Source organism: Colletes gigas, unplaced genomic scaffold (assembly GCF_013123115.1).
Source record: "Colletes gigas isolate AHSC1104 unplaced genomic scaffold, ASM1312311v1 Colletes_gigas_Sc00005, whole genome shotgun sequence".
Lineage (NCBI taxonomy): Eukaryota > Metazoa > Arthropoda > Insecta > Hymenoptera > Colletidae > Colletes > Colletes gigas.
Genome location: NW_025106634.1, coordinates 7150322 through 7162833, shown reverse-complemented (window position 1 = coordinate 7162833; position 12512 = coordinate 7150322). Strand labels below are relative to the sequence as shown.

General features: G+C 37.2%; 2 protein-coding genes across 3 annotated transcripts; both read right to left on the bottom strand.

Moving 5' to 3' along the window:
* Positions 1-346: 346 nt before the first annotated feature.
* Positions 347-6973, bottom strand: LOC122394991 (zinc finger protein 845-like). Of its 2 annotated transcripts, XM_043392238.1 has the most exons (3): positions 6760-6973; positions 1448-5206; positions 1190-1364 (listed from the first exon to the last, which is right to left on the bottom strand). In XM_043392238.1, the coding sequence occupies exons 1-3, from the start codon at positions 6832-6834 to the stop codon at positions 1329-1331; spliced, it is 3870 nt and encodes a 1289-aa protein (XP_043248173.1). In that variant the 5' UTR covers positions 6835-6973; the 3' UTR covers positions 1190-1328. The 2 variants fall into 2 exon arrangements, with proteins under 2 accessions (XP_043248172.1, XP_043248173.1); XM_043392237.1 differs by having other exon boundaries at positions 347-5206.
* A 2085-nt stretch (positions 6974-9058) lies between these two features.
* LOC122395080 (lactosylceramide 4-alpha-galactosyltransferase-like) lies at positions 9059-12512 on the bottom strand. Its single transcript, XM_043392394.1, has 4 exons — positions 11812-12512; positions 10522-10918; positions 10047-10257; positions 9059-9591 (listed from the first exon to the last, which is right to left on the bottom strand). The coding sequence occupies exons 1-4, from the start codon at positions 12197-12199 to the stop codon at positions 9322-9324; spliced, it is 1266 nt and encodes a 421-aa protein (XP_043248329.1). The 5' UTR covers positions 12200-12512; the 3' UTR covers positions 9059-9321.

The window sequence follows — 12512 nt, the reverse complement described above, 5'->3', positions numbered from 1 at the left end:
AGTATTTTCTATAATACTAAAATATGTTTCTAATCGTATAAATAAATAAACGTTATTAAGGAATGGAAAGGTACGTCGCGCGTATAAACAATACAGAACGATACAAAACGGAAATACTACCTTCTATTAACGCAAACGAAATTAGATACAGATACTCGAGTTATTAAAAGTAATGGATGAATCGAACTTGCAATTAATACGGTAAATGATAATACTTTAATTATTAAAAATTTGGATACACCTTATCGTATACAAACTACACTTAGGCTTCGATTTCAAACGGTATAGTAACAATTATTTAAACGTCATGTTTTCGCAAACTCAACGCAACATAATCTTTCGTACACAATGTTATAGCTACAGATCTTTTTGGCAATTTATCTCGTTTTATTACATCTAAATCGATCATAAAGTAATACTTACGAGTGCCAAGTAATTCGTAATAGTTAAACAATCTCAAGTCTTCGGTCATGTAGTAAGTAAACCTTTGATATGAAAGCATTACCTTAAGATTCGTTTAATTCAATTTCGCAAACGACTTGACTTTCAGCTTACAAACATCGGGAGTTAGCTTGGATACATTTGATGGGGCTAAACTTCCAACATAAGTGACTATAGGACCAAAGTAACTTTCGTATAGTGCCTGGACGTCTGAATTGTTAGGTCCTTTAATTTTCGGATGGTGTTCTGTAACAGCAGATGATTCCTTTTCCCAAACGATTTCTAATGCATCGGAATCATCTGGTGCAGTAGGGAGAGGGGTAACTTCCTTCGCCATACTATGACCAGTCGATAAAAGGGATGGATGTGTGTTCCGTACGTGTTCCATGAACTTCCATTCTTCGGCAAAAGTAGAGTCACAGACCATGCAAGTAATGACGTTCGCTTTCGTGGATGGTAATGTATCGTTTACTATTTTCTGAAATAAGCTTCTATGCGTCACCTTTAAGTGCAACTCGAATCTCTTCAAAGTCGGATACAATAGATTGCATATAGGACATGTATAATAGTTTATCTTCTCTTCGACATTCTTTGAACCGTCGTTATCTTGAACCGTGTACGGATCGTTTAGCATATTGTCTACCGTGGAAGACGATACTTCCTGTTCGCCGTTAGACTCGTCTACGGAATTCGTTATAACGTCCGGTTCGATTCTATTGTCGCAAACTTCAGGCGAGCATGTTGCAGAGGGAAGTGAAAGCTGGTCATATTCGAAATCGTCGGTCAGCTCGGTAACAGGAGTATCAAAAACAACTTTGGAACGATCTAACGATAACTTGGTGTTATTATCATCCGATCTATTCGTGTCAGTGGTTTGAACGTTTACTTTATCCTTGCCGTGAATGTGTATAATGTGCGAGTACCTTGAAAAAGGATACCGAAATTGTTCGTTGCAATGAAAACATTTATGCTTCAAATAACCATCCGCGGCAGAGTGTTTATTTACATGAGCCTTAAATAATGTCAACCAAGGAAACTTACGGCCACAATATTCGCATACGTAGTTACCGGTATTCACGAACCGTGATCTATGTTTACGTAAATTACTTTGAGAATTGAATGCTACGTCACACTCGGAACATTTAAAAGAGCCTCCTTGCGATTGATTTGTAGAGGACAAAATGGAAGGATTAGATAATTTATCCGGTTCGTCTATAAGAGGATTAAACTGGCTCTCTTGATTATCGTCGTCCTTCTTATCGTCGTATCTAATAAGGGCACTTGAAAATGTTTCATACCCATGAAAGTGTAACGTGTGCATTCGGACACTAGGAGCATCCGGGAATCCCTCGTGGCATATAGGGCAGTGACATTTGGACAAATGATAACTTAACTTTGAATGTTTCACTCTATGCACTTCCAATCGATGTAACTCCGTAAACTTTCGCTGACAAATATCACACGCATACGCACCAACATCAGAGTACTCTAATAAATGATCCTGTAACTTTGCCTCGTCGTTGAATCTCATACCGCAAGTCGAACACTTAATGTTGCTCGATCTGTCGTGAAATTTGTCGACAGCCTTGTCACCAGCTTCATGATTCGCATCTAATGGACCATACGCGTTCTGGCTGCTCTCCAAAGAAGACGAGATGCTCGCGTGAAAATGTTTTTCATGGCATGACAACGATACACTTGTCGTTAACACCTCTTCGCAAAAACGGCATTTATAATAATTGCCGATGAGACAATTATTATGGGTTAAACTGTCATGCTTGCTAAGAATGTCAACGGTACGACACTTCCTGTCGCATTTGGCACACTGAAAGTCACCATCGACGGAATATTCCATTTCGTGTATCCGTAGATCCGTTTTATTGGTAAATTCCGCGGAACAGATCTTGCAAGAAGACACCGTTAATGGTACATTTATGTGCGTGTCAACATTGCTGACTCTCAACGCGTAACTGTGATCCTCGCTGGTTTTCATATCCTCTAAATGAACGTGGAACTTGTGCGCGTGGAAATGAGACTTCTGCTTAAAGCCCTCGTTACAAATATTGCATTTGTAAGTGTACGAATTACGCATAGCCTCTGTATAGTGTACCGTTTTGTTGTGATTATGAAGTATGTACATTCCTTCGAACGATTCGCCGCAAAATGTGCATGTAAAAACTTGACCTCTATAATAGTATTTGTTATGCTCGATGAAACGATCGTAAGATTCGAACATCAAATTGCAGATACGGCACTCAGTATTTATGTTCCAAACAGAATCATCGTTCTCCAATGTGGATGGTACAACGTTCTGTGTAATATGGAAGTGACGTTCGTGAACTTGAACATTCGACTTTCTAATAAAACCCTGATTGCAAAACTTGCAAAAATATTTGTATCTCGACGAACAGGCGTGTGTGTGAGTCGCAAGCGTGTGAAGTTGTAAAAGTCTCTTAGTAGTAAATACAGTACCGCAAACGTTACACGGACTATCGGGTGGTTTGCGATAGGTACGTTCGTGTAAACACAAGTTCTGAAACGTTTGGAATTGTTTGTCGCATACTAAACAGGGAAACTTTATTCTGTCCATGCCAGTTACATCAACTTGATAACCCTTTACGCATACGATACTATTGATTAACTTTTTTGGATTTGCAGTTGATCGTGTCTGTGATGGGTTTGAGTCTTGAGTCTTGAGATTGGGTGTCTTTGTTTGAGATGCGGAAAGAGAAGAAGGGCTACAAGTATTTTGAAACGAATTTATTGTGGGTGTCGTATTGCCAATGACAAGCGATCTACTTTCACATTCGCCTGTGTTTTCTTCTTCCACAAAAGACGAAGAGGTTTTCACGCGAGGTACTTGCTGTTCTCCCTTCCTAGCTTTTTTCATCCAGGAACACACCTTCTGATGATGATTCAAACACGAGTTCAACCAAAATCGTTTACCACACGGATTACACCGATATTGTTTCTTAAACGCGTTACACTTAATTTTACGACCGATCGGCAGACTGTCATTTTCCGATCGTATGGCTTTGAGACAATGTAAAAGCATGTGTGACTTTAGCGTCACAGATGTACTAAATTGTTCGTAGCAAACGCAGCATTCCTTTCGTTTAAAAACTATGTGTTGATTTAGATAATGATTCAACAATTTACCTCTGGTCGTGTAACGGGCGTTACATATACTTGACATGTACACCGTGTGACATACCTCTAAGTGTTTACGCATGACCTCTGAAGGAAAAGATTTTTTACAAATTTTGCATGGTAATACATCGTTACGGCTAGATCCGATATCAACATTGGTTACGTCTGGTTCTTCTACGTATGTTGGCGATTCGTCACTTTCAATTTCAACGGGTTCCTTCACTCTCACTAGTGGCACTTCCAAAGTCTTCAATATTAGTTTACTTGGGCTCGTTGATTCAGCATTTTCACTATCTTTTTCTATTTTTATCGTGTCGACGTTAAGCATACATTCAGATTTATCGAAACCATTCAGAATTTGATCGCACCTCTCTAAATAAATTACACACTCCTTGCATTTGAATTTTGATTTCAGCTTTTGTTCGTACGATAGTACATTCATCCGTTTTCGTTTGCGTGTAACAATAAATCTTTCATTGTTAAATGATTCCGCGCCAAGTCCGCTATCTAATGTAGCCGACGACCGGTTACTATCTCCCCTTCCTATTCGTCTTAGATTGTAAAATGTATTGTGCGAAGTAGTAGGACTGTAGGAATCTTCTGGTTCAGTTTTTATTTCATCATTTAACAAGGCCTCCATAGTGTAGGTATTCACGTGAATTTGTACAAATGGTGTTTTATCGGTGGGATGAATCGTTACAGACGGAATACAGGTAGAACTTTCAATTTTTCTAGGCATGTTTACTTCGGTAGATGATGAATTTATTTCGCTTATTTTATCTTGTCTATGAATAACATCAGTCTTCTTTGTGGAAGAAACTTTCTCCGAGTTAATGCACTCTTTTTGTTTCTTATTAAAGAAAGAAAGGAATTCTACAAGAGTGGTTTGCCTCAACCTTTTTACTGGTGAGTCGCTCAGACTCTTCAGCCTCCCTGCTTTGTCAATGTTTGCTACCTGATTGTTAGTGTTTTCCTTAAGTACATCGTGTTTAATTTTACTAGTGCCAGAATTTGTTATGTGGTAGTTAATAGTTTTCATCGATGCATTATATTCTTCGTTTTCGTGCAAATGACATATATGAGCCTGTAGTCTGTATTTCTCTGGAAATTTTCTCCCGCAAAGGTGGCAAACATATCTTTTACGGAAGGGTTTCTTAAAATCTTGCGGCTTTATACAGTATTTTCTGTGTCGACTTAACATGTGATCTGATTGGAATACTGCTTTGCAAATATCACAGGTACACTTAAGAGATGCATCATAGTGTACCCTGTGAATTTTCATGTCAAGTTCACTCTCAAAATGTAAAAAACACACATCACACTCTATGTAGTGTTCTAATTTTTTGTTGCGCTTAAAAGGTATACTATCATCGCTCTCTTCCTCTTCCTCTGGTGAAAAATGTTTACCTACACGTTTAGATTCCCGTGTTTCTTCATTCAGATCCGATTTTGTGTCTTCATTTTCCTTATTATTTGTCGAATTAGAAAATTTATCTTCTAATACTGTTGACTGAATTTTAGTCACTGCGCGTGTGTTACTAACTGACGAATCATCGTGATCGTAAGTATTATAGTCAGGTGCCTCTTCTTTAATCTTTTTCCCATGTTGAAAATACTGAAAAAAATATATGAACCTTAACATTCTTAAATCGCGTATGATTGTAACCAAGCAATATTTAAAGTTTTAAAAATATCGCAGTTGTAAAATACAGCTGCTACTGGTTGCTGTTAATTGTATTCATGGATTTCGCTAAAGTGGGTAAGTCCCAACTGTCGCTTTAATTTTTTTATGTAATTTTCTTTGCAACCGGCGCGGTTCGTCTCCATTTTCAAATAAAGTAATATTAAAGTTTTGTAATTTTCAGTTATTACCGAAACAGTAGATTATCTACCATAAACGTTGACGAATAAGGAGAGCAATTTTAACCGAATTTGATTCAAGTCCTTCGAATTCGACCGACCATCGAATGTCCCGACACGGCGTCCAAAGCAAAGCTTGCTAGGTTGTTTAATACCAACGAGTCCACTAGCAGGCCCAGAACAAAACGTTCTCTCCATTCCTTTTTAACTTTAACAAGTTCCGCGCCTCGCACTATTACGATTAATAATTTTGCTTCTAATGTATGCCTTACAATGTTTGTAATAGTACAAACAACATAATTATCATGAAAAAAGGCGTATAGTTCAAGATGCATGAGATAATAAAGGTGCCGACGGTCGCATCTTTGTGACGCAATGGCGGCCTGATGGACAGTATTTTTTATTGTTTCAGTGGCAATAGTGTCTCAAGCAAAACGTAATCACTTGCTTCCATCTTACGAACGTATCCATAAACCGCGCAATTACGATCGCTGGCCACGAATGTACGCTTCATATCCGGTCAGAACGAACAGAGAACATTCAGAATATATGTAATACACTGTTTTGGGTAGGGACTATGTACTGTGTTCCACTGAAAACAAGTCCCCTGATAGCAATGCAAGTCCGCCCGTACCGGGAGACTTCTAGTCAATGGGCCATTGTATGTACATAGCCATCATCGGGCCGTTATTCCGAATTACGGCACACAAATATCTTTTTCTTCGATTATACTTTCCAGCTAAGAAGCTAAGAAAGTAGTCATGAATATGTTTCGTACTTAACTATTGCGCTTAAAATAACCAAAAATCACAGAAGTAATAATATCTTTTTAAGCTGTAATTTGGTAAAAAAAATGTATTTGGTGAAATACGAAAAATGGATACAACTATTCTAATAAAAAATGAAAATGAAATTTGACAACAGAGTTAATAGAAATACCATATTTTAATTTTTATAATCATTGTACTTTAATTATAATTACATTTTGTACAAATGTAATAAAATTTAGTTATAACAGTTTAAAGCACATTCAAAGAGTTAAATTCCATTCTTATATTTTTATTTTAAGTTTAATAAAGACAACTTAAAAATCATATATTTGCAATTTGATTTCTACCGTACAATCCCTATCGATTATCTAGTATTTATTTTCTATTACAGCATTAGCACAGAAGTGCTATATTTTACAACTCCAAAGTAGGTATATGTATTGAAACATATAACATTAAGTAATATATATGCAAACCAAAGGTATTACTAATCACAATCAAATTCTTATTGCTACATTACGTTCCAAATGATACTTACATTTAGTTTGTCATAAAACAGAGTATTTGTTAGGACAGCGTCAATATGACGTTCATATATGAAGACACGAGCCATATTCCCCTTGAGAAATTGTTTGCATTTAGTCAAACCACATACGTGTATCAGAAATAACCTTACAATCACGGAATATTAACAAACATATGTTTCAGGAAATTACTTATTCTTCGCTCAATTGTGTTCATTATTTTATTAAATAAAATGAAATGAAAGGCAATATTGCTTACTTTCAATTAATTCCAAAAAATTGTTTTTAACCTTACTTCTATGTACAGGAAAAATTTCACAATTATTCATACGTTCATAACGAAGCAAAGAACTTTAGGTTAGTATACAATATGTAACCTCATATATTTACACTTCATTTATAAAATGGTAAACCGTGTACTTATTTCCCATTAAACACACTATCAATACGTGCTGAGCAGAATGAAATATAAAAATTCACAGACCACTTGTACTGTTGTACGTTGTACACCACTGACTAAATCAAAATGGCGGCCACGCGTATAAACTAGAAACTTCGATCTGTAACTAAGTTCAGACAGTTCGCGTAGCTCGGTCAGTCTGTACCGTAACCTTGATAACCGCGCCATATCTTTTCAGCGGGAAATTCAAATATTCCATCATTATTTTCTAACGTGACATTGACACATGCTAAATATATTACTACATATATTACTTAACTCTTTGCACTCTGCAACGGAACCAACGGAGTGCAAAGGGTTATTAGTAGCGACTTTTAGTTAATGTTTCTCTAAATGCAAATTAATTACGGAAATCCACTAATCAATTGAACGAAGGAATATTCGGTTACCCAAAGATAAGAACACAGGCATCATCGGAAGTAGTCGAGGGAAGAAGAAAGGGTAAGGGATGAAATAGCTTGCATTCTCAGGTGCATCCTACTCTACTGTCGAGCGACGTGGAAACTTACGGGAACTGCCAAAGTTTTCTAAGTAATTAAAACCACTTAACACGATTTCGTCTAACTTTCTGATATCGCAGCGAGAAATCAGATTTAAATTGTTCCTTAAGGAAAGTGCTGCAATTACGGTACAATCATGACTCCTGATAAGTTTTAATTATGTCATTGGAATATTCTTTGCCAATAGCCTTATGCTATGCATCCAATTATAGCCCGATATCTTTTACTATCTATGAAACTCCTTTTACACATGATACCCCTCTATCTTTTCCTGTTGAGCACGCTTGGTACTCCTCTTTATCAGCACTTTGGTATCAAGACTTGAGTCAACTATAAATACCCACAAATTTATTAAAAATGAAAGACGAATTTTTAAGAAAAATCGACAGGTGGTAGGTGCCTAAATTTTTCGGCGAAAAACAAAATTTTAAATCGTTCTGAAAAAATTATTTTCGGTTGCAGGGGTCAATTACAATCATTTTTGGTCAATAGACATACCCTCGAATTCCTACGCACTTTCGAGAAAAAAATTCGAGTATGTGGACAAATTTTTCGACAAAATTAAAAAATTTCAAATCGTTCTGGAAAAATTACTTTCAGTCGGAGGGGTCAATTACAATCATTTTTGGTGAATAGACATACCCCTGAATTCCTACGCATTTTCGAGAAAAAAAATTCTTTGCCGAAAATATAATGTGTGGCCAGAAATGATTCACCGAAATGTCATGCGTACGTTTAAAAAATCATAATTCCCGAACGGATTGGACGATTTTAATGTTTCAAAATGCAAACAACGCGTATTTTGGCGCGGAATATTTAGAAATTCCAAGGCCGTTCGAAAAGTTACTCCTTAATCCCGTAAAGTGAGAATAACCCCATAAAAATGGTTCAATTTTCACACGACCTGCTGACTCGGAAATGTTATACGGCTGCAGTGTCTTTATCTATCTGCCGGCAATGCAGTGCACTGAGAAAGATAGCAAGAAGTTGATTTAGCCAACAGAGCGACGATTGGTCTTATCACATACCAGCTATACGATCACGTAAATTGTATACTTTGTCTGTGGTTTTATCTAAACTTGATGGAACGAGATGGGCGGCAACCGATAACACATACCGAAAAAAAGAGCGAGAAAAAGAGGAACTGAAAAATGCCATTATTAATTATATGCACCATTAATGCAGAAGACAATTATTCCAAAACATTCGACTTTATTTATTAGTTACAACTATTTTATTAAAAATAAGTCTATTTACAATAATGGTTATACATTTATCATCTAGACTATATTAAAAATTTAAAAACTTTTAGAATTTAATGATTCGAATTTAAAAAATCACTTAGTTTTCAATTGTTATGTACAATGATTTTATTCATGGTCGTAGAAATCATTAAGACTAGAAAACACAGATGCTAATTGCTGCATGCCTCGTGGATGATGTAATTCTATTTTACAAAGACGGATGTGGAATAAATACCAAATAGCTGTTTGACGAGAGAAATAAATCTCTTCGATAGAATTTTGTAGTCCTTTAAAAGATAATAATAGCAATATTTTGGCAAAGTGTAAAAGTTGTGTGTTCAATGATGCATAAATAAATAATCATTCGAGTGTTTAAAATATCGTCCTGCAATTATTAAAAACTTTTGGGCAATATTTCCGCGCGATGACGGCGTAAGGAACGTCACTGTTTACGCGCACTTCCTCGTATTTACTGAGATTGTTCCAAACGTGAATGACCATGGCTTTCTCCAACATCTTCATCGTTTCGTTCATATCCTTTGTTTCGAAGTACATTCTCCATTTTTTATAGTGAATCGGGTAAAATGTCGACGGAGGAAACACCTTAAAACCGTGACAGCGAGCGGTGGTCATATCTCGGACCTACAAAAGACAATGAATAAGTGCTCACGTACCATATTGAGACTGCAATTATAGATAAATACAGACCGATAATTGTAAAACACTTTGGCTGGTATTCATAGTCGTTACTTGAATATAAGATCTTCTCAAGACGTGCCTAAGGAATGCTTAAACATTGCCGAAGGTCGTCTTAAGACGATCTTATATTTAAAGCGGCCTACTGACGCTGATATTTGTCGCGATACAAGTTTCGATGCAACGACGGCGTAAACCCATTGCTTGTATCGAAACTTGTATCCTCTGGAAATTTGTCACTTCTTCATAATTCATTAGATTACGATAAAAACGTATCTTCTTAAAATATCTCGCCAGCGACCGCTAAATAGAAGAGAGTACACTTGTGCCTGAGCCCTTAGCCGCGTGATCGCCGCGCCGGCTCGCTTTGTTTCGGGTCGATTTTGCCGCCAATTACTCACATATTTCGTAGAGCAAATATTTTGCAAAGTCCTGGTGATAACACCAGGACCGTTGTTGCCCCAAATATTACCACGAAAGTGTGTCTTCAAATCGCGAATACAAGCGTCGGCGACACGACGACCCAGTGCCGTCATATCGAATCCCATCACACCAGCAGCAACGTCGAACCAATCTTCTGCTCCGACGAAGTTCGTTAAACTCTCTAGCGATCTGTTGAACGGTTTCTTTTTTTAAAAAAAACGGTTACGTTGCCAACAAGTCACCGGTAATTCATGTAGTTACAAATAGGGGATCGTCTTTTCATACAATATCTACATAGTTTTAACAATTGCTTCGTCGACAAAATATCTTCCTCGAATTTTCTTGATCCTAGTTATTTGTCAAAATTTCATTCTACATTTTTCATTCGCCTTTACATCGAGAATCACTTTCTACAAAAAGGTGTATCTCTAAAACGTCTATAAACGTGCTTACGTTGTGACAACAACATCCAGATCCAAATATATTCCTCCGTATTTCCAAAGGGTTAAATATCTGAGCATGTCCGACATGTGACTTGTCGGCCATCGACTTTTTCGTAGTATACCGCTCTTGTACCATAATTCCAAAGGTGTATTTTTCACGTACACCTCAGGAAGAATGTATCTGATCTTAACGTTCGAATAAGATTTCAGATGATTAAAAATCTCCCTCGATTGATTGGAGATCCTCGCGGAGGATATGAAAAGCAGATACACGTTCGTGTTCGGGTTCATCTTGGCCGCCGACTCGACGGCGCACGCCTGACGTGCGTTCAAAACCAGACCATCGCCGTCGAAACAAGTCGTCTCGTGGAAGAATATATTCCGGTCCTTTTTAAATTTTTTGGATTCTGGAACAGAACATCGAAGAGCATTTATCACTATCGCTTTATCTTGACCTCTTTCCCTTCCCCCTTTCGCTCGCTCAGTTTCTAGTTATCTCTCTACTAATTAATAGAAAAAGAGAAGAGAGAAAGATTCCATTGCCAAATTTCATTAAAATTAACGTCTAACGGATTCAGACATCCTTCGTATGCATAAACACAGTCTATTTGCACAAATCGCGCAAAAATAATTGATACAGACCCAATTTGTTTCCATTCGAGTCCTTAAAATCGTGTTTAAGATACACAAAACTAAACGGAAACGAAAGAAAATCGTTTTATTATAAAGATAAAATTCCAACGTTTACTTTGAATAATCATTTCCGAGGAATTGTACATAACAAAAATACGTGATAAAAATTGTGAATTGTTACATTGTTCTAGGCATCAATGATAAAAGTTTTTTCATGGAACGAAGTTACATAATATTTATCGTTGGATAATCTATGTACATGTATGATACAGACGAATGCTATTATCTTATTTTCAATAAAGTTCATGAACAATTCTGGTGTCATGTACTGCACCTACGATCGACCACACGCGGTGATACGGACCATTCGTCAGTTGAACATTAAGTTCACGGCACATTAAGTAGGGTCATGATACAAATGGGTTAATATACGTGTGCAAGGATGTGCGTGCATCGATTTGAAAGGCGCGTCTAATCTGGATAACACCGAGGCAAATATCGTTTATCTATGATACACGAAAATACGTTCTGTTCGCTAGCTGGAAATTCTCTCTGATATCATAACTCTGGTATCTGACTTGCTGGATTTTTAATGGATACGTTTAAGGTAAAGGAGACACTTGGATGCGACTAAAATTTCACTAATTATTTAGCCAACGAAACGTACCTGAATCCGGATCAAACCTCGGAAGAAAGTTCGGTGCATTCTCGCCCTCGTAACACGTGATATCACTGACTTTCACAAACGGTGATAAGTCTTGAATAAAATCACTGTCGGACGAAATCACGATCAAGAAAAGCACGACAGCACAAACAAAGCATAACAGCAACCTCTTCTTCATCTTACACGAATAAAATTCTGTTTTCACGAACACTACTCTATTGAATTTGTCGCCTTCATCGCGAAATACGTTTCGTCGATGCACTGGATTGTTTAACGATAACAGCAACACCGTTTCTGAAACGTATATACGTTCTTTGAAGTGCAGAGAACTGATTACGTTATCGACTTTACACGACTCATAGTCGAGCAAAAGATAGCACGTATCAATCATTATTGCTATGGTTTCAAGCTGTCCACACAGCTCACTAACGAATTATCGACCAAACGCATGTTTTCCGTGGAGTATTTTTCTTCATTCACACTTCCTGATTCCTCGAAACGTAACGATCGGTGCTGTAACACGTCCGAACTCGTCGCCGTCGCATATTAAAACAACAAACGTAAATAGTAATTGCATAAAACAGACCAGCTAATCGTTCTCGGTTATGTAGCCAGACCTAACCCGGACAGATAACCCGATTCGCCGATAAACCGAGAATAACGTACCGCTTCTTCCGATGTTTCCTGTACGTGTGTTATCCTTG

Excerpts from the sequence above, each read along its gene's own strand:
- LOC122394991 (XM_043392237.1), bottom strand. The coding sequence starts at position 6,834 with ATGGCTCGTGTCTTCATATATGAACGTCATATTGACGCTGTCCTAACA. Across the intron at positions 5,207-6,759 it reads TGTTTTATGACAAACTAAAT|TATTTTCAACATGGGAAAAA; the intron begins GTAAGTATCATT and ends TATTTTTTTCAG.
- LOC122395080 (XM_043392394.1), bottom strand. The coding sequence starts at position 12,199 with ATGATTGATACGTGCTATCTTTTGCTCGACTATGAGTCGTGTAAAGTC. Across the intron at positions 10,258-10,521 it reads CTGGATGTTGTTGTCACAAC|ATCGCTAGAGAGTTTAACGA; the intron begins GTAAGCACGTTT and ends ACCGTTCAACAG. Across the intron at positions 9,592-10,046 it reads ATATTTGCTCTACGAAATAT|GTCCGAGATATGACCACCGC; the intron begins GTGAGTAATTGG and ends TGTCTTTTGTAG.